The 21,978-nt window shown below is 36.2% G+C and overlaps 1 protein-coding gene across 1 annotated transcript in view; it reads right to left on the bottom strand.

The window, feature by feature from the left end:
* Nucleotides 1–2,092: 2,092 nt before the first annotated feature.
* The window catches only part of LOC127624061 (tubulinyl-Tyr carboxypeptidase 2-like), a 33,337-nt gene continuing 13,451 nt past the window's right edge, over nt 2,093–21,978 (bottom strand). The window contains exons 5-7 of the mRNA XM_052098693.1: nt 15,579–15,960; nt 10,730–10,854; nt 2,093–4,805 (exon numbers count right to left, since the gene is read on the bottom strand). Coding sequence (XP_051954653.1) covers nt 4,736–4,805; nt 10,730–10,854; nt 15,579–15,960 — 577 coding nt within the window. The 3' untranslated portion in view covers nt 2,093–4,735. The remainder of the gene's footprint in view (nt 4,806–10,729; nt 10,855–15,578; nt 15,961–21,978) is intronic.

Here is a 21,978-nt window from a genome sequence, read left to right as displayed (position 1 = left end):
GAAGATAGACTAAAAGTTTCGGCATTCATATTTTTAGCTCTTACTGATCATTTCCAATGCAGATGTATTATTCACTGCCACGAAAGAGAAATGTTCCTGTAATTCTGGTGACCTCAAGATTGAACCTCATACCCTTCAGAGACACCGTAAAATCAGTATTCCAATTCCAATAATACATTTTATCAGCAAATAGAAGCTTGTTTAACAATCCTTTCCAGATTTAAGCTAATGTTTGTAAAAACAGCTGGCTGACACTTTCCAAATAATACTGCTGGCTTGCCTAATAGCTTTCTTTGTTAAAGCATTTTCTACTCAAATATGCAGATGGAGTTAGCTCAAATAATCCCTACTGTACATGGCTGTCATGGGGGAAAATATGTACTTTACAGCTCATATAGGATCTGCAGGTGAAGGAATTAACTTGCTGACAGCTCCAGTTCCTTTTAGGGATTTTCAAATAATTCTTCTCTAACCATATCTGCTTTATTAAATCCAGGCAATGTGGCGTTTGAAGTCAATGACACATTCTTTTATTGGTGCCTCTAAGCATGATACAATTATAAGTGTTCCAAGTCATTTTACCCTGGGAGAAGAGATGAGAAATGAAGTATGCATTTTCTGTAAATCCTGGAGGGCACTATTCCTACATGCAGCATTGTCTTTGTAAGCAGATTAATGCGGGAATAATGCAAAATGACTGAATTAGGCCATGAGAGGACAACAGGCATATATGCTGGGCTGCGGTTGCATCACACCTGGTTTAATCTCAAAGCTTCTCTTTTGCATGATCAGCTACTTGTCATACAGGGAGAGCTGCCTATACAACTGAATATTCAGATGGGAGTTGGCTGTTAAAGGAACATTCAAGTTTACTGTGAGGCACTTACAATAGAACTGAATGGGGCCAATTTTTAGAGTGTTTAAAGGCAGAAATGTAAACCTTATAATTTTATAAAAGCACTTCCATTAATTCTTCTGTTAAAACTTGTGTATTAGTTTAGCTGTAAATGTGTTTCAATTGTTATTTAAGGGTTTAATGGGTTACGTCGTCATAGCAAAGTTGTAAAATATCTTTACACAGAAAGGTTAGTATGCAATTTTATCACACTAAAAGCATGTAAACACACATATTGTTTACATCTTGAGGCTTTAATTTTGAATCAGTGAGTATTTTAACATTTGCAGATGGGCACCATTGACTTCTGTTGTAGGTGCCTTACTGTAAACCAGATTTTTGCTTTCAAACTTTTTTGTTGTGGTAAACAACATTATGCCACATATGCTGTAAATTGAGCTGAACTTGTATTGAACCCGGATTATTCCAGTTCTATTGAGTCCGAACAATGTACAGTATACTTGGTTAGTAGATGTGACAATCTTTACTTAATCTAAAAAGGATTTAGCTAATTCTTTTACCATTCTATATACATTCAGTTTTAAATACCTCTTGTGAGACTAAACTAGATACTGTATTTATACTTTTAAAATTAATTTGTCACACTTCAAGACAACTTCAAATGAAATCGTGAAGGCGATGCAATAAATCATTTGGAGCTGTTTCTCACTCTGGCCACAATCCAAACGTATCCGTTTTGTTTGAAAATGCATTTTTTCTAGTTTCCTAATGTCATTGTTTTCCATGTGGTAATGGAGGAAAACACTGTTCTAGTGTGGATGAGACCTGTATAAATGGACCACGTCCACACTAATCCGTACAATTTGAAAACACAGTTTTTCAGTTTCCTAAGGGCATAATTTTCCAAAGAATGAGGTTATGGCGAGTGTTTTTGAAATTGACAGTTATCGGTGAACTAAAACACAGTTCTAGTGTGTACGAGAGGTGTAAAAGTAGCTAAATGTATTATTTTTTAAATGAAAACATATTAGTGTGGACGTGGCCCCAGTAAAACAGTATTGGGACACCTTTTAGGACACAGAAAAACAGAACACTGAACGAAGTGGATATTTACCTTCAGTCAATTGAAAGAAAAGTATTATGGTTTTTGCTACTCACATAACTAAGCATTACTTCTAAACTAAGCACAGTGAATCAGAATCTTATCCAAAAACATACTTTTTATTAAACCATGCTACAGAGGATAATAGACAAATTACAGCAGTGTTTCACCATAGAGGAATGCAAATGGCCCAAAAACACAAATGGATGACAGAAATGACTGATGGCACAAGCTGCAGTAAGGCCTAGGAAAAATCTGTCTGAATAATAGTTCAGGTCAGGGTCAATCCAATTTGATAAAGTCCTCATATAAACAGTACATTTATAATACGTACAGCTTGAACACAAAATTGAGGCCAAGTTTGAGATGAGATTTTCCCAAAACACTATCTCAAAGTCACACCATTAACATTCTTATCATTGAGGAAAACACTTCAGTTAAAAACATACTTGCAGCGTTTTCAGCTATTGAATAAAAAAAGTATTTGCGTCATCAAAATGAATTGTATTTTTAGACAAGTCAAGCCTGCATAAGATATAGAAACATTGAAATTCCACAAAAGCATCAATATTCTTATAAATATTGTAACATTTCCACTATGAACTTTGTGGTAAGTCTTAAAAATCGATTATCCATTTTTTTAGAGCTTATGATTTCTTGCCCAATCATTGTGCAACAGAAATATCTTTTTATTATGCTCTTCAATCATAAAACAAGCCAATGCTAAAATACATTTATTTACTATGTATAAGATAAGTAAAATGACTTGTCTTAGCACCTTTGAGGGGAGATCATTGGATTTGACTTAAAACCAGAAAGCCAAAAAACATGTAACGTTTCACACACAATTGAGCAGTTACCAAACAGCAGGTTATAAATGATATACATCTGCAACATTTTGATGGTCTTCAATTACCAAATCTGCAGCAGGCCACGTCTCTCCCATAAAGGCTCTGAGCCATACAACATGGTGCATTAGATGTGTCATTGAAACTAATGAAGATCTTTCATCTTTATGTGACCAAGAAGGTGAAACCCTAAGCCATAAATCTGACATGTATTCAATGGTCCGGCACTTGTGTGGTTCAATAGCTTTTGATAGAAAGCTGGTACCAATTACAAGGCAGAATGAGCTATAATGTGGTAGTTTAGTCAACAGCACCCATTAAAATAGACATCCAGAGAGCAACCGCTAAAACAACCCACAAAGAATCTGTAACAATGTAAATGCTACAATTCAAAACAAGGTCTGCTGTCAAAGAGGACAGATCTATAGACCTGTTGGACGTGCATAGCTTATTCTCAAACGAAGTGGCAAAGTTTGAGGTCGATAACCTAATTTCAACTGAAATATTTACTCTGAAGAGTAATGTATGTCGTTAACTTTAAGGCTAATGTGTGTAATTTCTGCGCCACTAGTGCCACCAAATAAAATGTTAAAAATAATCACTGTTTTCAAACTCCCTCAATCTTCCATTGTTTGTACAGACAGATAGTCCTAACCCAAACTCATGTCATTGGTCAAGCCAATGTAGCTGATTCAGGCTGGATGGGGCGATTGAACAAACATGAATGTTTTGATAGCACCACAGTGTTACACTTTTAGGTGAAATCAACTTACAAATGGCTTACTAATAGTTGACTCTGCATATTTATCTGGGATTAAAGAAAGAGTTTTAACATCAGAACATCTATAACAACTTTTTTCATATTATTCAGCATATTATAGCCAATGAAATATAGCATTTATTGTCACATGTGACCAAAGGTAACTTATCAGTGTCAAGATGCAATAAAAAATTACATAAAATATTTCCAAGCAAGTAAATGTGTGAGAATTTTATGAACATTTGCAATGGACGGATAAATCAACAGCACTTCACCCTTTACATATCTGAGAAATTAGTAAAAAAAAAAAAAATGTTAAGCATAAAATACTGTAAGGGGTAAACAACTGGGTAGAACAAAAAATAAAAAAGTTTTTATTATTAATATTATTTATGTAACCATATTAAATGCTTTTTTAATACTGAAATCAATACAAAGCCTTTCATTGTACATTAGACTCAAACTTTAGTCAGTAAATAAGGTCTGTTCCGTCCGTATTACACTGTCTGGGGATTGTGTGCAGGTAACAAAACATGAAGTAACGGGGAGAAAATACTTTTTGTGGGCAGAAAAGCTAGAATTCTGATGTTCTGGTCCCTTGTGTCATTTTGCCTCTGGCAAAAAAGCATCCGTCTCCTCCAAAAAGGCCAGTCAGCCTCCAAAACTACCACCACTATAGCGCGAGGCACCGAGTTTTACATATCTCTGCCAAGCATGATACATGCACACTCAAATTCTCAATGCTACATTGTTCCAACTTTTTCTTATTTGCTTTCATATTTTAATCAGCTTTTGTCTTCCAAAATGACCATTATTGGGGTACAAAATATTCTTTAGCTAAATCACTGTAAATAACAAAATTTGTCATTTAGGTTCACTTTTACTAAAAATTTCGACAGTTAAAAAGAAATATTAAGCTTCTTTTAAAATCTTTAGTGAATTGCTGCTGCTTTTGAAATGTTACATTTGCCTTTAAATTAGAAAAACTCACCCAATGTCATCTCCCTCTGACACGGAAGAAAGTAAAGCTATAAGTATGTTTAATATACAATTCACAATGTGCATTAAATAAAGTTTAAAAACATTATCTGTGGAGCTGGTAGAGGGAGATAGGGAGTGTTCTTCAGAGGTTGTGGAAGGGAAAGCTGATAGTTCAGTTCTTTAGGGTCTCAGATTCGGATCTGGTAACCGTCACTGAGGGTGCTGAGCTCTGATGGCTTTCTGTCCAGTGCTGCTGGCCTGCAAAGAAACATTTTTATGTCAGTTTCATTTTAGAGACTATAGTTGGAAATAAAAAAAAATATATTGTTATAAAAAAAAATTATGCAATATAATTTGATGGAATTTTCTAATGAAATTGAAATATATAAATCTTAAAAATAGGCTAATGTATATAGTTTTTAATATTTGTTATAATATTTTAATATTTTATAATATTTTAATAGTTTTTTCCAGATATTTTTCCACAAGATATTTTAAAAAAAAAATCTGCACAGTACTATATTCCAAGTCTTCTGAAGCCATACAACAATTTAAGTGAGAAATGGACAAACATTTCAGTCGTTATTCAATGATAATCTTCATGTCCAATAAAGCTCAAATAATTTATGTTCAGATTTAAAAATGGTGATTCACATTTGGTTACTACACACAATAAACAAAGCTGTCATATGGCTTCAGAAGGCTTGAAATTGAGTGCACAAGTCATATGAACCACTTTTATAATACCTTTCAGGTGTTTTTTCTTTAGCATAAAAAAGATGTGGACTTCATGAACTGTTGTATGGCAAAAGCTGTGTAAAGAAAAGGAATCTACTTTGGTTTTTCACTGAAAGAATCAACAACATATGGGTTTGGAATGACATTAGGGAGAGTAAATATAATTCGATTTTTTGGGGTTTCCTTTAGAAATGTTTTAGAATAGAATCAAGCTTACAGTATGAAAGGGTAGAAAGAAAGCAGGCTGTCTGCTGCATATATAATTCTGATCCATATACAATATGTATACACAAAGATTTTCAATTTTTTTTGTACATATGAAAAGGCACTGGCAGGTTCTTTCACACAGGTACATTTCCCAAAGTAAATCCCATTCTCAGTTCAGTCTCCACCTTCTCTGCTGTGAGCACATACTAGGGCTGTTCAAGAAGAGAGCAGTCCATCACAGACCTCCAGCAAAGCCCTGACAGTTCAAAGGTTCTCTGCCCAGTTCTCCCTTATACAGTAATCTCTCTCTCTCTCTCTCTCTCTCTCTTATCAGTCTTACCATCCACTTTCATTCTGTTTCTCCTGTCAAAAAGTCAATAGCCTCCATGTTCTCTTGACTGATGTTGGCTATTTGAAGCAGGTGCTTCAACACATTTAGGCGATCGATCGCACAGTGGTGCATTCGCTCCAGCTCTGCCTTCTACAATTCCTTCCTTCACAAAGTACTAAGAATTACTTTTCTCAGGCATAAAATCCCCAGGGTTACCAAAAAAATGCCTTTGTTATTTTTGGAAAACACTGCCACCAAAACATCTTACATCTAGTCGACAAACTTTTATATAAACTATTTAAAGATGCAGAGTGGGTGTGTGCTTAGATGTGTGTAATTGAGGGGATGCTGCTGTTTAATTGGTGGTGTGTTCAAGCAGCAGCTGTGTGGGACTCACTAATTAACATCTCAGAGCATGTGACAGGAAGGGAGGAAGATGCTATAGAACACAGCAAAAATAGCTCCAATCGGGAAGCAGGGGATCTATGGATTGTGTGCACTGTGTGGTTCAGTTTAGATGGATTTATTAATTACAGCATTGTAAGACACATCAATCGAAGTGTTCTTTTTAAGACATGTCAACTGCTGTGTTATAATTAAACATGCAATTAAGTACTACTGAAGCGATCAAGCTAGAACACACACACACAAACTACAGCTAAAGCTAGGCATGTGATAAAGTACACACAGTATTTTAAAAAAAACTTGATGTTGCGTTGCATATAAACACCTTTACCGGTGTTGTGCAAATGACTGTTTACAATTTGAGGTCAAAGCAGAGAATAATCTGATGAGTCTGAATCGAATTTTTTCTTATGTTGTCATTTTAGTTTTTAAATAAGCTGATTTTTGATAGTTATCAGTCCTCTCAATAATTAAGGCCCACCAGGCCCCAATCTGATTATCTGAGACTTATTTTTAAAGGTTTAAGTGTTTAAAGGGGTCATTCATTGTCTCCATTCATTCGTCTTCATTGTGCTTTGTTTGGGCATCATGTGGATGTGTCTTCAGTGTGGACTACATGTTTTGTCATCTCATATCAGCATGATTGCTTGTCAACCAGTCATAAAATGATTCAAGCGTTTCCTAAGGAATTGTTATTGAAGGATGGGGAATTTAAAACACTTGGACTGGATCAAAAACGTAAGTAAACAGCTCCATTCATGAATATTTCAAATGCCATGACCGTTTGATAGTTTATGGTGCTAACACAATGTTTAGGCAGTCTACACAGGGCGCGTTGATACAAACTTTCTAAACCGTTTATTTGTGTCGTTGGCTGTAGTAGTGCCAACTAGATGTTATAAGATAATAAAACAAAAAAAAACACAAAAGCATTGCATGACCTCTTTAACTCATGACCCCTTTAACCACTTGCCGTGGCAGTCGCAAATACGGAATGCTCATGGTGCAAGATGCTGAAAAACACTGTAAAATACGACACAAAATAGTCAAAACATCCATCTGCACGAGTTCATTGACTAACATTCAAAAAATACTGGATGCAAGAATACGCAACCCTGTACTGTAAAAAAGTAACTTACAAATTGTCAACAAATTAATAGGTTAAATACCTATAACTTGATTTAAAAATAATCTTTATCTAAAAGTAACATGGCAGCAGTCTGTGAGAAGGCAGCTGGTTTCTACCTTTTACATGTTACAGTGCTGTGAAAAGTATTTCCCCCATCCTGAGTTCTTCAGTTTGTGTGTGTGTGTATCTATAAACTGTATCTGTAAGGTTTACCCTGGTGACCACCAGAGGTCGCCATGTATGTTTATTGTTCTTCCCTTGTCTTGTGTTTATTATGGGTTTTGTATTTTTTTCGTGGTCTATGGGTGTGTCTCGTATGGAAGGCTGCATCCTCCGGAGGTTGCATTTGTCGGCTACATACATCGAGGTGGTCTTGTTTCAGAAAAACAAGTTGGACACTTTGAATGCAGCCTTCGAATGCGACCTTCTTTCACGGGAATTCGGTGGTGTATCCTTTGTGGGCACTCACAACCAACAATTCTTTGCGTCAACAGAAATGTCTAAACAAATTATGCCAATTTGCTCGTAAATATGATGTTCAAACGCAAGGAATGTTAATTCAAATTTGAAGTACTGTACCTCAGTAGATGGGTGCAGAGTATATAATATGTATCATTACATTAATATATTATTAAAATAAAGTATTAGACTAAAATTACACCTGTAAAATCTATTTCTTTTCTCTTTACATTATTATAACTCTCATAAAATGCACTTCATACATTCCCTTCTCACTCAAAGCTCTTGAGCTTATTAAAGAGTGGTGTGCTGTCATAGCAACCATGTTACTTTCCATTTCCGTTTGTCCTACGAAGTCAGTCTCATTTAAACAAGGCTTGATTAAAGGAGGACGCTTGGTATACTGCAGCCTTCAAAGGACGCATCCTACCTAGCACGCAGCCTTCGAAACGAGACACAGCTTATGCTCATTGGTCTCTGTGGTTATTAGTTCCAGGTGTTCCTCTTTTTATCATTTGCCCCATGTGTATTTATTCCTTGGTTTCCCTGTGTTCTTTGTCAGTTGTTTTCCTTCATAGGCTGTAGTGTTTGTTTTCCAGTGTTTCAGTATTTGATTTCATTTCAGTTTGTGCTTCATTAAAATGACTGCATTTGGATACTTCCTTTTCGTCTTGCTTTTCAAACATTACATATGGTAAGGAATGGGACAGGTATTTGTCCTTTCTGGAAGGCTCTTAGTGAGTGCCATGTGGAGAGACTCAAAATTGTGGTAGTAAATGTGGATTCTGTTCTTTGTGGAATTTTATCTTTTCTCTATGTTTGGTTTTTCTATTTTTGATTTTCTCAAATATTTTAGTTTGTTTGTATATATTTGTGCATTGTGTAATTTAGGCTTTAACCACAGGGATATTTGTTGAGGGACTGTGTGTGTGTGTGTGTGTGTGTGTGTGTGTGTGTGTGTGCGTGTATTTATCACTTTGTGGGGACCAAATGTCCCCATAAGGATAGTAAAACCCGAAATTTTTGACCTTGTGGGGACATTTTGTCGGTCCCCATGAGGAAAACAGCTTATAAATCATACTAAATTATGTTTTTTGAAAATGTAAAAATGCAGAAAGTTTTCTGTGAGGGTTAGGTTTAGGGGTAGGGTTAGGTTTAGGGGATAGAATATAAAGTTTGTACAGTATAAAAACCATTATGTCTATGGAAAGTCCCCATAAAACATGGAAACACAACATTGTGTGTGTGTGTGTGTGTGTGTGTGTGTGTCACTGAAAATCATGCCCTAAAATTATTTGACTTCAGGCCCCTACATAGCAAGTCAATGGCAACTGTGGAAAGGAACCCCAAACTCCATAGTATGTTATTTAATGGAGAAGATAAAAACATTTGAGAAACCAGGCTCAGCTGGGGGAGCCAGTTCCCCTCTGGCTAAATGCAAAATAATGCTAATATCATTTAGCTACAGTATATGCAATACAAGTAATAGATGACCTTGAGTAAAAATAAACCTTTTGAAGAATTCATTCATCACTCATTTTCACGTAATTACAATAAAAGGTGAACGAAGCCTTCAAGCGTGAAAAAAAATGTATACGCAACATAAAGTTATCAATAAAATTCAGTCTGTTCCTCACACAGTATTATCGTATGGCTTACAGAAGACTTGGAAGACTTAATACCCTTTTATAATACTTTCATGTTGCTTTTGCATCCTTTTTAACCCTTAAAGGCTTCAGTCCCCTTTTGTGGTAATTTAATTGAAAAAGCCTTTTGTACTCCATGGAAGAAAGAATGTCATACAGGTTTGGAACAACATGAATGAAAATGAATAATGATAGAATTTGTATTTTTGGGTGAACCATCATTTTATGCCCTCTTTTCTATCTTTTACTTTTGTTAAATTTTCCAGCTCTGTTCCTAGTAGAGATGGTGCACTGCCTATATTTCCCAGGGGGACCACTAAAAGGAAAGGAATCTTATTTCCTCAACACCACAAACAAAAGCAGGCCGACACCTCGTTGTAAAGTGATCAGCAGTTCTGAGTTGGGCCTTCTGCTACTCTTAGCACACTAAAAGAGTTTCTCCACTAGTACTTGTGCAATACAGCTCTAGAAACATTGAATCTATAAGTCAACTGCCTGGACGGGAGGAACAGGGTTGCGTGTCAGTAACACGAGAAGCGGGCAACTGTGTGCTACCAGGATAGATTATCAAATGGTTTTGCAGCATCACTATCATACAGTAGCTCTAAAAAGAATGCACTGGGTTAAGACCTCTGCATGAACTTCAAACATAAGCAGACAACATGTGTCATTTTTTGTATTCATTGACAGCTTCAAAAGCTCACAGAGAGAGAGTGTTCACATTAACAGCGATGTGCAGTGACAAGTGGCCAGAGTTACAAACTCATTTAATTTCAAATAAGAGTTGGGTATTTGAGCTGACATGAGCAACTGAGATCGCTAACAATAAATCTAGAATAGAGTAGAAAAAAAAGTGACGCTACATCATGCAACCAAATGTTGCGACGCCTACTAGCAACCAACAGAACAACGACCATCAGTGTCAGCGTGAACACCCCTTGAGAGACTTGTTTTAAGAGGATATTTCATAATAGCTGGTTTGTTAAATTACAATAGCATAATCATTAGAATATAAAGATGACTAAAAATGTGTCAACGTTAAATATGTGGTGTAAATGGATCCCAAGTAATTAAGTTTTAGGCCTCTATGGCTTAATGTAAGAAATTATGTAAGTTATGATAAGTCACTGTAAATAAACGACTAATAGCTTAGGATTGCATTTACTGTATATTTACTTAATTTCTTGACATTTTTAACTAAGGATAAATTGCACTGCTTATTTCTCTTTACTGGATTTCCATTAAAGTCAGAGTGTTTATTACTCACGATTTGTCTCTTCGGTGGACGTGCTGGCGTCTTTGTGGACTGGTGCCAGGTCGTCGGCGTGGTGATAAAGATTTGCCTCGGGTTCTTTCTTTGATTGGAGACTGAGCACTGGATGACTTGAGGATCTGCAATTAAACCCACTTGATTTAACATTTAAAACATTCATAAATTTTATACATTTGCTTGTGAGATTATACATTTTGCAAATTATATACTGATATACACTACTGTGCAAAGGTTTTAGGCACATAAGATGTTTCACAAAAGCATTGGTCTTAAAATGGTTATTTATTCAGCTTTAGTGTGTCAACAGAAAATATAAATGTTAGACTCCCAAACATTTATTTTGCAAATAGAAAAGATTAGAACAGAAGAACAGGGAGCCCTGCAACAGATGTCATGGGCCCCACAAGGTCCCCACTGAACATCGTGCTAGTCTGAGATTACAGAATGAGACAGAAGCAATTGAGACAGCCTAAATAGATTGGGAATTTAAGAAGAATTTTTAGAAGCTTGGACCATATTATCTGCCAACAACCAGGTGTACCTAGGAGAACTGGTGCAAATAGGCAAAAGTGTTCCCAACAAATATTGATTTAGCTTTTTTATGTTTACTGGACTTTGTATGATATTAAGTGATAAATGAAAACTATTTATTGTATTATTTTCTAAATAAATATTATTTATTATTTTATAAGACATCCTCACTATACAACCTTTTTCAGTGCCTAAAACTTTTGTACAGAACTGTGTATAATGAGCAAATGAGCTAATGCAGTATATAAATAGCTAATGAGCTAATAAATGGGTAGTTGATACATAATGTGTCCACAGAGTTTTAAACTAAGATATTAGGTTAAAATTTATATGAATCTACTGTGTATGAAAGTGTATATTTTGGGTTCTGTGACATGCATGTCACCCTTTCTTTTAATCTCTCTATTAATGTGAGGTTATAAAATCTGCATTCATAATTTGCTAATCCTGTATTAGCAAAATGCAGTTTAAAACCGTTTTAGATTGATTATAGCTTGTCACACTTTAGGACACGTCAACTACCCAAACAGTATTTCATGCCAACTACCCAAAATATAATTCACCTTTTATCAGTTTGGAAATTATGTGAAGAGTTAAAGGCAATTGCAATGAACAAGGGCTTGAATTCTTGCTGCAGGTGGTAAAATAAAAACAGTGAAAGTTGGCGAGAGGAACAGATGCGGAATGTTCATCAACTCGGCAGGGGTCTAGTGTGAAAAAAATATAGTTTATTAAAGAGGTATGGCTTGAACTCTTTTACACTGCAGGGAGTTGAAACATTGTCTCTGTTTTCTCATTAATGTCTGAGATACAGATGAAGACATTGGCATGAAAGGCTCCACACTACGTTCATTAACTTGATGATAATGTTCATTAACTTTTTCATTATGATACAAAACTCTAAATAGCTCGATATTGTGTTTTTCCCAAATGAGCATCAGAAGCAATGAGGGGTAACGGTCCTTACATTGCGACGTTCTCAGTTGTTATTAGTTGATTTTCAGAGGTTTATATTTTGATGGTACTCACGTCTCTACTAAATGCTATACTACAATTATTTTTACTACATTAAAACTTTGGTAACTTGGTACTTACAACCACTACCTAAATGTATTGTTTTCTTTGATTCTTAAGGCTTGCACAGTTTGCAGGGGATTCCATATTAATTTAATATTATTTCACAGTAGTAACTAAATATGGTATTTTGGTGAATTGTAGTTACCATGGACAATTTCTGTAAAAATATTATTCAAGATTTTTAAGAAAAACGTTTAGTTTTCACTGTTATTGTTCAATTAAACCATTGAAATGAACAAAAAACTGTCCTTGCATACCTTTATTAAAAGTGAAGTGGCAACATTCTGTGCTACTTTAGTGTATCGAAAGGGGATTGAAAAAATAATTACATTTTCAAATGGGGTTTCTTAACAATTAGGAATGGAACAATAAAATGTTTTCACTTCCGATTCCGATACCTGAACTATCCGTATCGGCCGATACCGATCCGGTACCAGTGTTGTTGTTTTCTTAATGAGTTTAGAACATTTATAATTTAATGTGTGGAACTGATTGGGAGTACTCTATGTATAAAGAAACAAAAACCTCTAACAATACATTATTTCATTATAAAATAGGAAGAAAAAAACAATAACATAAGAGCATGTGCAAACTTTATTGTTAACTAGTCTGCAGAAGCAGCAGCAAAAATAACATTAATTCCAGTGAAAGTCTAAAGTAGAAATGAACCCAGTTCTCTTTACACATTTTAACTTGTATCTGTACTTTTAAATGGTTTCAAGGCAAGGCAAGTTTATTTATATAGCACATTTCATACAAATAGCAATATAATGTTTCAGACCTCTCTTTCTCTTTGTTATTTATTTCATTTTAGTTTTTATAGTATATTAATCCACTTTTCAATCACACAGTAATTTTTTGGAACCCAATATGTTTTCTGATTTCTAATAATAATAATAATTATTATTATACTATACATTGGTAATTCATTTCAGTTGTAATTTATAAAGGCTCTTATTTTGAAAGTCAGGTGCTGAGCGCTCTAGGAAGTCTGTGTTTGAGTGTTTGTACTCAGTAGTGTAAGACGCTTCTCATTCAACATCTGGTAAAATGCTTGTCCGGTGCCATTCTCAATGCATGTTATAGGCGGACCGATCTATCGATCATTTACATCTGAGATGGAGTTTGTGTGGAGCGACAACATATTTTGCTAAGCAGCGCATCACGAGCCTCTGCGCGGGTTTATGTGTGTGTGTGTGTCGGCAGAGCGGTGCTCGTTCAGTAAAGCATGATGCCAGAGACTACTTAGCTGTGCATGCTGACTATATATTTATTATTAAACAGCCTTTTGCAATTCACATAGCTTTTGGATGACTGTAAGAACCTGAATAAAATGCTAGTTATATGTTATATGGCAAAGTTACATGGACTACTTTAATGGTGATTTGAAGGTTATATATGTAATTATTTGAGCTTGACAGTAAGGTCAATGACCAAAATTAAGTTTCCGATTTTAAATCGGGCTCGTCGGACCGATAACCGATCCGTAAAATGTAAGCATCGGATTGATGCCATCACCTACCAACAATCCCCCCATTATCCATAGGTGGGACAAACAGATAGCCCTTTCCCAAAGTCAAACCATTAGTTGACCCAACATTAAAACAAATGTTGTAACAAGGGGAACTTAAATTAACTGAGTTAATTCAACTAAAAAAGTGTCTTGTCCATTTTAATTAATCCATTTGCATTGGTACAACATATTATTTAACAAAAATATTTTTGTTTGGTTAACTGAAATTGGGCAGGGGATTTCTAGTTCCCAGCATGCTTTGCAAGGGTACCTGACAGGTAGAGTAAATGTTAAAGTTGTTTAGTTGTATTTAATGTAATCTTGTGTGCATGATGAATGGAGTATAAAGAGGGAGATTTGTTGATTTGTTATGTTACCCACTAGAAGCCTGTGTTCGGCTAAGGAACGTCGCCTTGCTGTACCAACACAAAGAGGTACCAAAACACTTTCTCGGACTTTCAGCTTCATCATACCACATTGGTGGAATGAACTTCCCAACTCATCGGTGAAGCAGACTCACACTCTGTCTTTAAAAAACGACTTAAAAAACATTTTCCAAGAGCACTTAACTAGTCACTTTTGTACCACTGTCTCCTTAAGATGATTTGCTGTTGTTTTCCTCTTTTGTAAGTCGCTTTGGATCATTTGGCGTCTGCCAAATGAATAAATGTAAAATGTTGAGATTTAGAAGAATTTCTGTTATGTTGTAGTTTTGGGGGTTATGGTGAAGAGTGGAGCTTGAGCCTAGGTTAAGGACCAAAACATTTTGCTTTATACACTGAGCTAATGCTGTGCTAACCATAGCATAGTGACCAAGTTGCACTCAGAAGTGCTTCCCACTAGCATGTGCTTAGCATGCTAACACTTCTTTCCACTACCTAGCTAGCATTTAATTTGAGTTATTCTGAATAAAGTTCAGACAGAGTTTTTATTTTTTGTGAATATAGCTGAGCCAGACTGGATGAGATGTTCAAACGAACAAGCACCACAGAGCTAGTATGTTTACATTTTCCAGGGAAGTCAACCTACGTATATCTTGCTTGTATACTGTGTCAATCAACATTAAGCTGAGGTAGGAGAAAATGTTTTAACATCAAACAATTTACAAATGTCACTATTAAAAACCATACCCTTTTTGTCTTAGTAGTTTGTATATAGCTTAAACAATAGAGACAACTGTCAAAACACATCTAATTTTGAAGAGTCCCAAATTCCTCTGCACCCATAAAAAGAAGCCTACATTCCTTATGCACATCCAGAGCACAATTTCCCCTCTCTGCTAATGTGGTTCATGGAAACTATGTCACAGCTGACTTTGGTCATTCACACAAGTCAAGGCTACATCTGAGAAACTGGGAGAACATGACCTACTTTTTATTGGCTACATGATAAAAATGTCATGTTACAGTCAAATCAGTTGATCCCAGACTTGTCTGCTGGTCTAACCCTTCATGGATGCCAGAGAAAAAAATCGGGCAAAGCTGATCCTGATTCAGTCATTGAGAGTAAATCATATCTCCTTTCTTTGAAATAACAAATAGTTGACATAGTAAAAAAGAGCCTCCCATAGGAAACCTGACCTTATTTATCTCTCACAGCTCCAATAAGGCCACTGAATTACATTGTTTTTAGGAGGGCCACAAGAAGTCTTCATAATGTATAACAAATGCCTTACCCAAGATACTGCAATACAATTTGATCACAGATAAGCTATGGACTCACCTTCATCCTCATGTCACGGCCGTGCTTCTCCAGCTCTTTGCGCATGTCTTCGTGGCCCTGGTTACAAGCGTTGATCACCAGATAGTTCCACTCGATGGGCTGGAAAACATGTGGATTGTGGGGCACGTACAGTCCGATCTTTATCTTCTTTATAGTGTGCTGGTAGCGGCGATATGAGTCCTCAAAATCGAACACTAGCTCGCTGAGTGTACGGAAGGTCAGAGCTCTATCCATGAGATCAGCACGGCGACTCATACCCAAGGTGCCGTAGCGGCCGTTACAGTAAACGCCCAACACCACATGATGGAAGTGGTGCCCGGAGAACTGTGTCTTAAAGCTGATGGGGAAACGTTCCACAGAGGTCAGACCGTTGGTAAGGTAGCTTGTGGTAAAGAGTCAAGGTTTTGCTTGACAGATTATTTGATTCAAGTTCATACAATAGTGATGGGATAATCAGGATTGCTCAACTGGGTAAGTCTAGAATTAGCAGCTCCTTGAGAAAGAAATGATATTAAAATAGCAAACTGATTTTTATCAGTGTTAAAATTCAGGAGGGTACCGAAGCCTTCCCAAGGTTTCTTAACTTAATGTGTATTGCTTTTTCAAACATGATTTACCTTTGAACTTTAAATAAACTTCCCAAAAAAATCAATGGGCTACTGACTTAAGTTGACAACTAGTTTAACATTCTAGAGAGTAAACAGCTATGTCACAACAAACTTATGTGTGTATACTGTATTCTCAGAACTGTCGCAACATTCTGAATTTAAGCTTACTTTTATTTCCTGAAAATGGTCATTTTAACAAATCCCTAAATCTTAGAGTTTAACTTTTGTGCTTTGAAAATGTATGAGACCTCACAATCATGCTGCTTTTTGAGGAAAGGCATGATTTCACATTTCAAAACAATCAGACTTATGGTTTCCACTTGCCGGATGATTAAAAAAATAAATAAATACCATAGACTGAAAGTGGGATGTGAGCCTTATTTAGGGACCAAAATAGATTTAGAAGTGGGCTCTTTTGACTCTGACTATTATGCAACCATCTAGAATACCTCAGCATCCACATAAAAATGCATTAAAAACCACTCCTTAGCAACTACAAAGTAATGCCCAAGCAACCACTCAGAACACCTTTGCAACAACACATCAATGCCATAAAACCCACAAACTACACCCTAGCATTGTGGTAGCAACTTTTGCACTATTCCACTCACATCTTCTTCATAAAAAGTATAAATATAGTTTAAGAATAATGACAATGCAAACAAAGTCAAGTTCTGATATAAAAGATAAAGATCTCGAGTAAAAAAGAAACCCTCTCTTCTTCCATGACAAATATAAGTTGCAGAGATGTGATTGATGTTGGTTAGCAGAAAATCGGCCAGACCGGTCTTCCCCTTGGTTTTTTCCCTGTCTCTGCCTGATCTCTTCTGTAGTCTTATGTAAGTGCGATCAGTGCTCACTGCGGCATGGCCACACATGATGTGGCAGTTGCTGCCATGAGCCGTCACCAGGCTGTGAGTCCATCAACATGGTTCACACCAGGGCTCATCTGCTGCTAGGGGGAAAAGCCTCTGATGGGAGGACAAAAGCAGCTCACATTTGGACCTTATGAACATCAATCAATAGATAACATAGAGCAGTGTTTGTTTTAAGGGTATCTTTAGTCATTTAAGGATATCAGTACAAAAAAAAGGGAAGGTCGCCTTACCACAATCGTTGTTCTCACTTCTGGTGTAAAATTAGAATTCTGAGCAACATGTGACTTTTAGTTGAGGTTAATCTAATGAGGAAATACAGTCACCTCTTAAAAAAATTATTCGTGGAAATGAAAATTCACATTTCACACCCATATGACTGAATTTCTTCAGTGGAAATGAAAGGTGAATTTTTGAAGAGTTTGCAGGCCACTCTTTTCCATGCAATGAACGTAAATGAGGACTGGGGCTGTCAAGTTTCAAAACAGGATCCCCACACCTTTTGACCAATTAATTTTTATAATTAAAAAAAAAAAATTCCAAGTCTGAAAATAAAAAAAAATATGACTAAGGAAACCCTTAAAACAAAAGAAAGAATCATAAAAGTGGTGTATAGCCATACAATAGCATTGTGTGAGACACGTCTTAAAATGTAAGTTGTTATTCACAGAAAATCTTGATTCCAGCAGGAGCTCTGGCACATGCATGAGAGTACTTTCATGAATTAACCATTCTCTTGAGTATCTGTATCTTTATAATGAATTGGATGATCCAAAACCAGAATGAATGACTTGTTCACCAATCCGACTGATATGATTCTCAAGTTCAACTCAATGACCTGGTAGCTGCACTAAACAGCTCACTGGAGGGAAAGATTATCAGTGGATAATCCACTGATAATCTTTGATTGACGAAAGCATGTTTGGAACAGCACAAGAGTCTGTCATGAAATTATGACAGAATTGAACATTTTCAGTAAACCATCCCTTTAAATTAATCTTGTCAATAAACCATATGCCAGTGTTGTTTTGCTTTTAGATACTGCATTGGAAGCTGCCAAGTCAGTCAAGAGCACACAGAACAGATCTATTGAGCTGTGTGTGTCTTACAACACAAGCCAAGGGTCTGGAACTGCTTGACTTCTTTGTCATCTGCCTTTCAAAGACATTCACCAGCACACAAATACACAATATGTTGGTATTTCATAACAATAGCATTCTAATCGATTAATCACCAATCACAGAAACAAGTAGTCACAACCAGAATAATAACTATTCCTCAGATAAAAATTACAAACATTCCACATATACACATTCTCAGTAACTCACAGTAGTCTAGTTCTAATAGTCTTAGAACTAATCTAGGGGTCAAAAGAGCCATCAAAGTCAACATGAAACACATTTCACTGCATTTAATTTAAGCAAAACAACATCTTTACAAATGGAACAGAATATTCAGTTTGATATAATGTTGGACGGGACTTGATATACCCACAATCACATACCGATTTCATATGATCATGAAAAAGTATTATAGTAGCAGCTAATCCAATTTTCACTATAGCTGCCGGCTTGAGTGTAAAACATGTTATTTACACACGCACAGAATACAATGTTCAGACATATAACTATTTTTAAGTATATACAATATTTACCAACCTTTTTACCTTTGGTAAAATGTGATGATAGTGATGAAGTGGCATGTTGGCATGCATGTGGTAAGGACTGTAAATCGTTCCCACCACTCAAACCTCCTACTTCCTACTTCCCCTATGTGTAAACACCTGATAAAATACCAGTTATCGTGCACATACTGCACCCCCCCAAACACCCCCACCCTCATGTGGTGCCAGGCCATGTGCCTCTACAATGGCTACTACAAGCAGAAAAGACTTTTCAGAAGCGATAAAAGTTGTTAAAGTTTTATGAAAGACTCTTTTTGTTGAGAGCAAATAATGTCAGTTTTGTTTTCATGTTGACTTTAAACTGTTTTCCCATTATTTGGAGGCTCATTAACTCAAGTCCATTCTTTCTTTTGTAGTATTTCAATGCTTTTCAATGCATAACAATATTCAGAAAGTATTTCATCTGTTATTAATACACCACTTTGTTGTTGTTGTTCGAAGTAAACACAGGCCTATTCAATTCGTTTTGTTCATGTGCCGAGTTTCCTTTTGCGGAAACAGCCTCTGTGTGTACACATATACACACACCCTCAAAACCCCCCACCAGTGTTCTAATGAGAAGACACCAGAAGATCACATTACCCATCAGCAGGACCATGTGATCCACTCAGCAGCAATGTCATGAATTTCAACAGTCTTATCTGCAATGCAGGCATTCCCAAACTTGCAGGGATTACTGCTGCTATACTTAAATTCTCAGAGTACTCAGAATGAAACACAAAGATTTTAACCAAACTTCTTCTAAATATGAAGATAGATGGAGTTTTGTCTTTTTGAATTTACAAAACAAGACATTTCTAGTATGAAACACTAGTGAACACTTGTGTAGTATCAAATACTCCTCTATGGGCTGTCCTTGTGATATAATGGCTCAAAAAAAAAAATGCTGATATTGCAAATGAAAAAAGTGGAACAAACATATGGCCTGGCCACAGGCTAAAACAATAGATTAAAAGCTAAAAGCTTGGACCAGTATTATATAGTTCTGCTTTTACTATGTAATCCATGATGAATCAACATCCAATCTGTCACTAGAAGTTTTTTGCCATCATAGAGTGTAGTCCCAGCATCTACCATCTAAATTTTAGATCCCCTCGTTCTCATTTCAAGTGCTCTTCGTTGGTTTAAGGAAGTGATGTCTATCCCTCTGACAATTCTGGCTAGTTGTCGTACTCAATCAAAACAACAGCTGGAGGCGCTTCATTTAAAGTGACACAATTAATGTTACTATAATTGTAATAGAATGTCATTATTAAAATTTGGACCATGTTTTTCGGTGGCTGGATGCTCCCTAGATGCTTGGAACTAATAGAAATTAAAGTTTTTATATTGGCGAAAAAGCAACCACAAATGGATGCATGATCCACTGCAGTGAAGCGAGACAGGATACATGCAGTATTAACAGTTGATGCACACATCTTATCTCTGTTAGTTGAATTACATTTTTGCAAGCTAATAGTCAGTTTGATAGGTAGAGTTTAGCTGACTTATTAAATCAGAGTATTTCTTTACGGGCTCTAAAAGTAACTATAGATCACTCCCATTATAATGAATGAAGCTGCACAAGTCATTTACATTTAAGCCCGGTGCACACTGTACGATTCTGGCCATGATTTTGCCGTCTGAGACAAATAATTCTAAAGGATTTCTGTTGTCGTGGGGCAAAATCTGCAATCTTACAAAGTTTAGTGTGACATGCTCACCGACGGCCATTTAATAGCCTTTGCGATGATCTACTACTCCAAATTAATTTATGTTTTTCCTATGTGAGCGCAGAACTTTGTCATTTTTTGAGCCACAAGTCTTTTTAATTCCACAATTAATTTTTGCTTTTGGTAGCTTATTATTACTGTAGGCTACCTCCTCCACTTGCAACATTCTCAACTGTATTTGTGATCAGGCTGTCATATTAAAGGCCTATTTGAAAAAATCCATAAAAATCCATCTTGCTGCAGGTCAGCAAGCCACAAACATCTACACTATCCTCTAAGCAGGATTACATTAACTCATTTGTTAACTATGTTTCAGAAGTTCACAAGTTAGTGTTATTATGTGTTGTGGTATTGAAGAATCATCAAATTAAATTACTGAATACTAAACTATGACAATCTATCATAATATACCAGACAAGTACCTTTGTGAATAACCAATGTACTTGTACATTATGCTACGTGACAATGCTTACTGAACTCAGTCTTATTTTAAGGATCCGGTAATTACACCTCATTTTTAATTTCAGTTTTTCCATCTTGTTTGTTCTGTTTTTGCTAGTTTGCACTAGTCATTTTATTTTGACAGGTCTGTGTTATAACAACACCGCTACCAGAAATGCTTCAGGGCAAGACCTGCGCAGTAGCATTCTTATTCCTTAGTAATGGGTTATGTCCTTGAAATGGTCTATGAACATATAGTCCTTTCTTGATCTGGCAAGCTGTAATCTGAATGGCTGACTGTCACAACTTCTGCAGTTAAAGGAAATTAAGTAATGTTTACGATGTACTCCTTTTTATTGGAATACATCATTTGGATACATGTAGTACTCTTCCTTTCCTTGCATTTTAAGTGAACACATTACTTTCTCTACAAAGTGGCATTGAATAGGAAATGCACATGATTTGGGACAAAGCTAGATTCTTTTTGCCATTAAAAGAGCTTGAGGACACACATTTTAGAGATAAAAAAAAATAGCTTACAGCAGCTTTGTTTGAAACAATGATTGTTCTTTGTCTGTGCTGTTTAAGTATTCCGGGACATAATGAGAAGTCTTTCAGCCTTTGATAAAAGCAATGGAGAGTGGAAGATTTAAAGACCAGTTTTGTATACAATGACACAATCACAAAGTGAAGTAAACTGGAATTCAACTGCCTAACACAGCACTGCAAATCCACAAACAGAGAACCCATCTATTTGCAACTAATGGCCCATCAGGTGCCTTATTCCAAAGTACAGGCTGCACTGCAGGCTTTTCATCATGGACTCTTAAAACACACCACTATCATCAAAACCCTAGAACAGGGTCCGGATCCGGACCAAAGGACAATTAAATCCGAACCGAGCTCTGAATCTTAGTGCTATACACGCACAGAGCAGGAATACATATTTCTCTCTAGAGCGGGAATAAAACGCGTCCAGTGCTACAAACTTTATTCCCTGGGGTTGAACACGCTTTATTCCCACTCCACGCACGTTGCTTCTCTCCCCACTATAGACATGAGGTGCTGCATAAAGCCTGA

Source organism: Xyrauchen texanus, chromosome 30 (assembly GCF_025860055.1).
Source record: "Xyrauchen texanus isolate HMW12.3.18 chromosome 30, RBS_HiC_50CHRs, whole genome shotgun sequence".
Lineage (NCBI taxonomy): Eukaryota > Metazoa > Chordata > Actinopteri > Cypriniformes > Catostomidae > Xyrauchen > Xyrauchen texanus.
The sequence above is the reverse complement of the archived record's forward strand: the minus strand, read 5'-3'. Positions and strand labels throughout refer to the sequence as shown.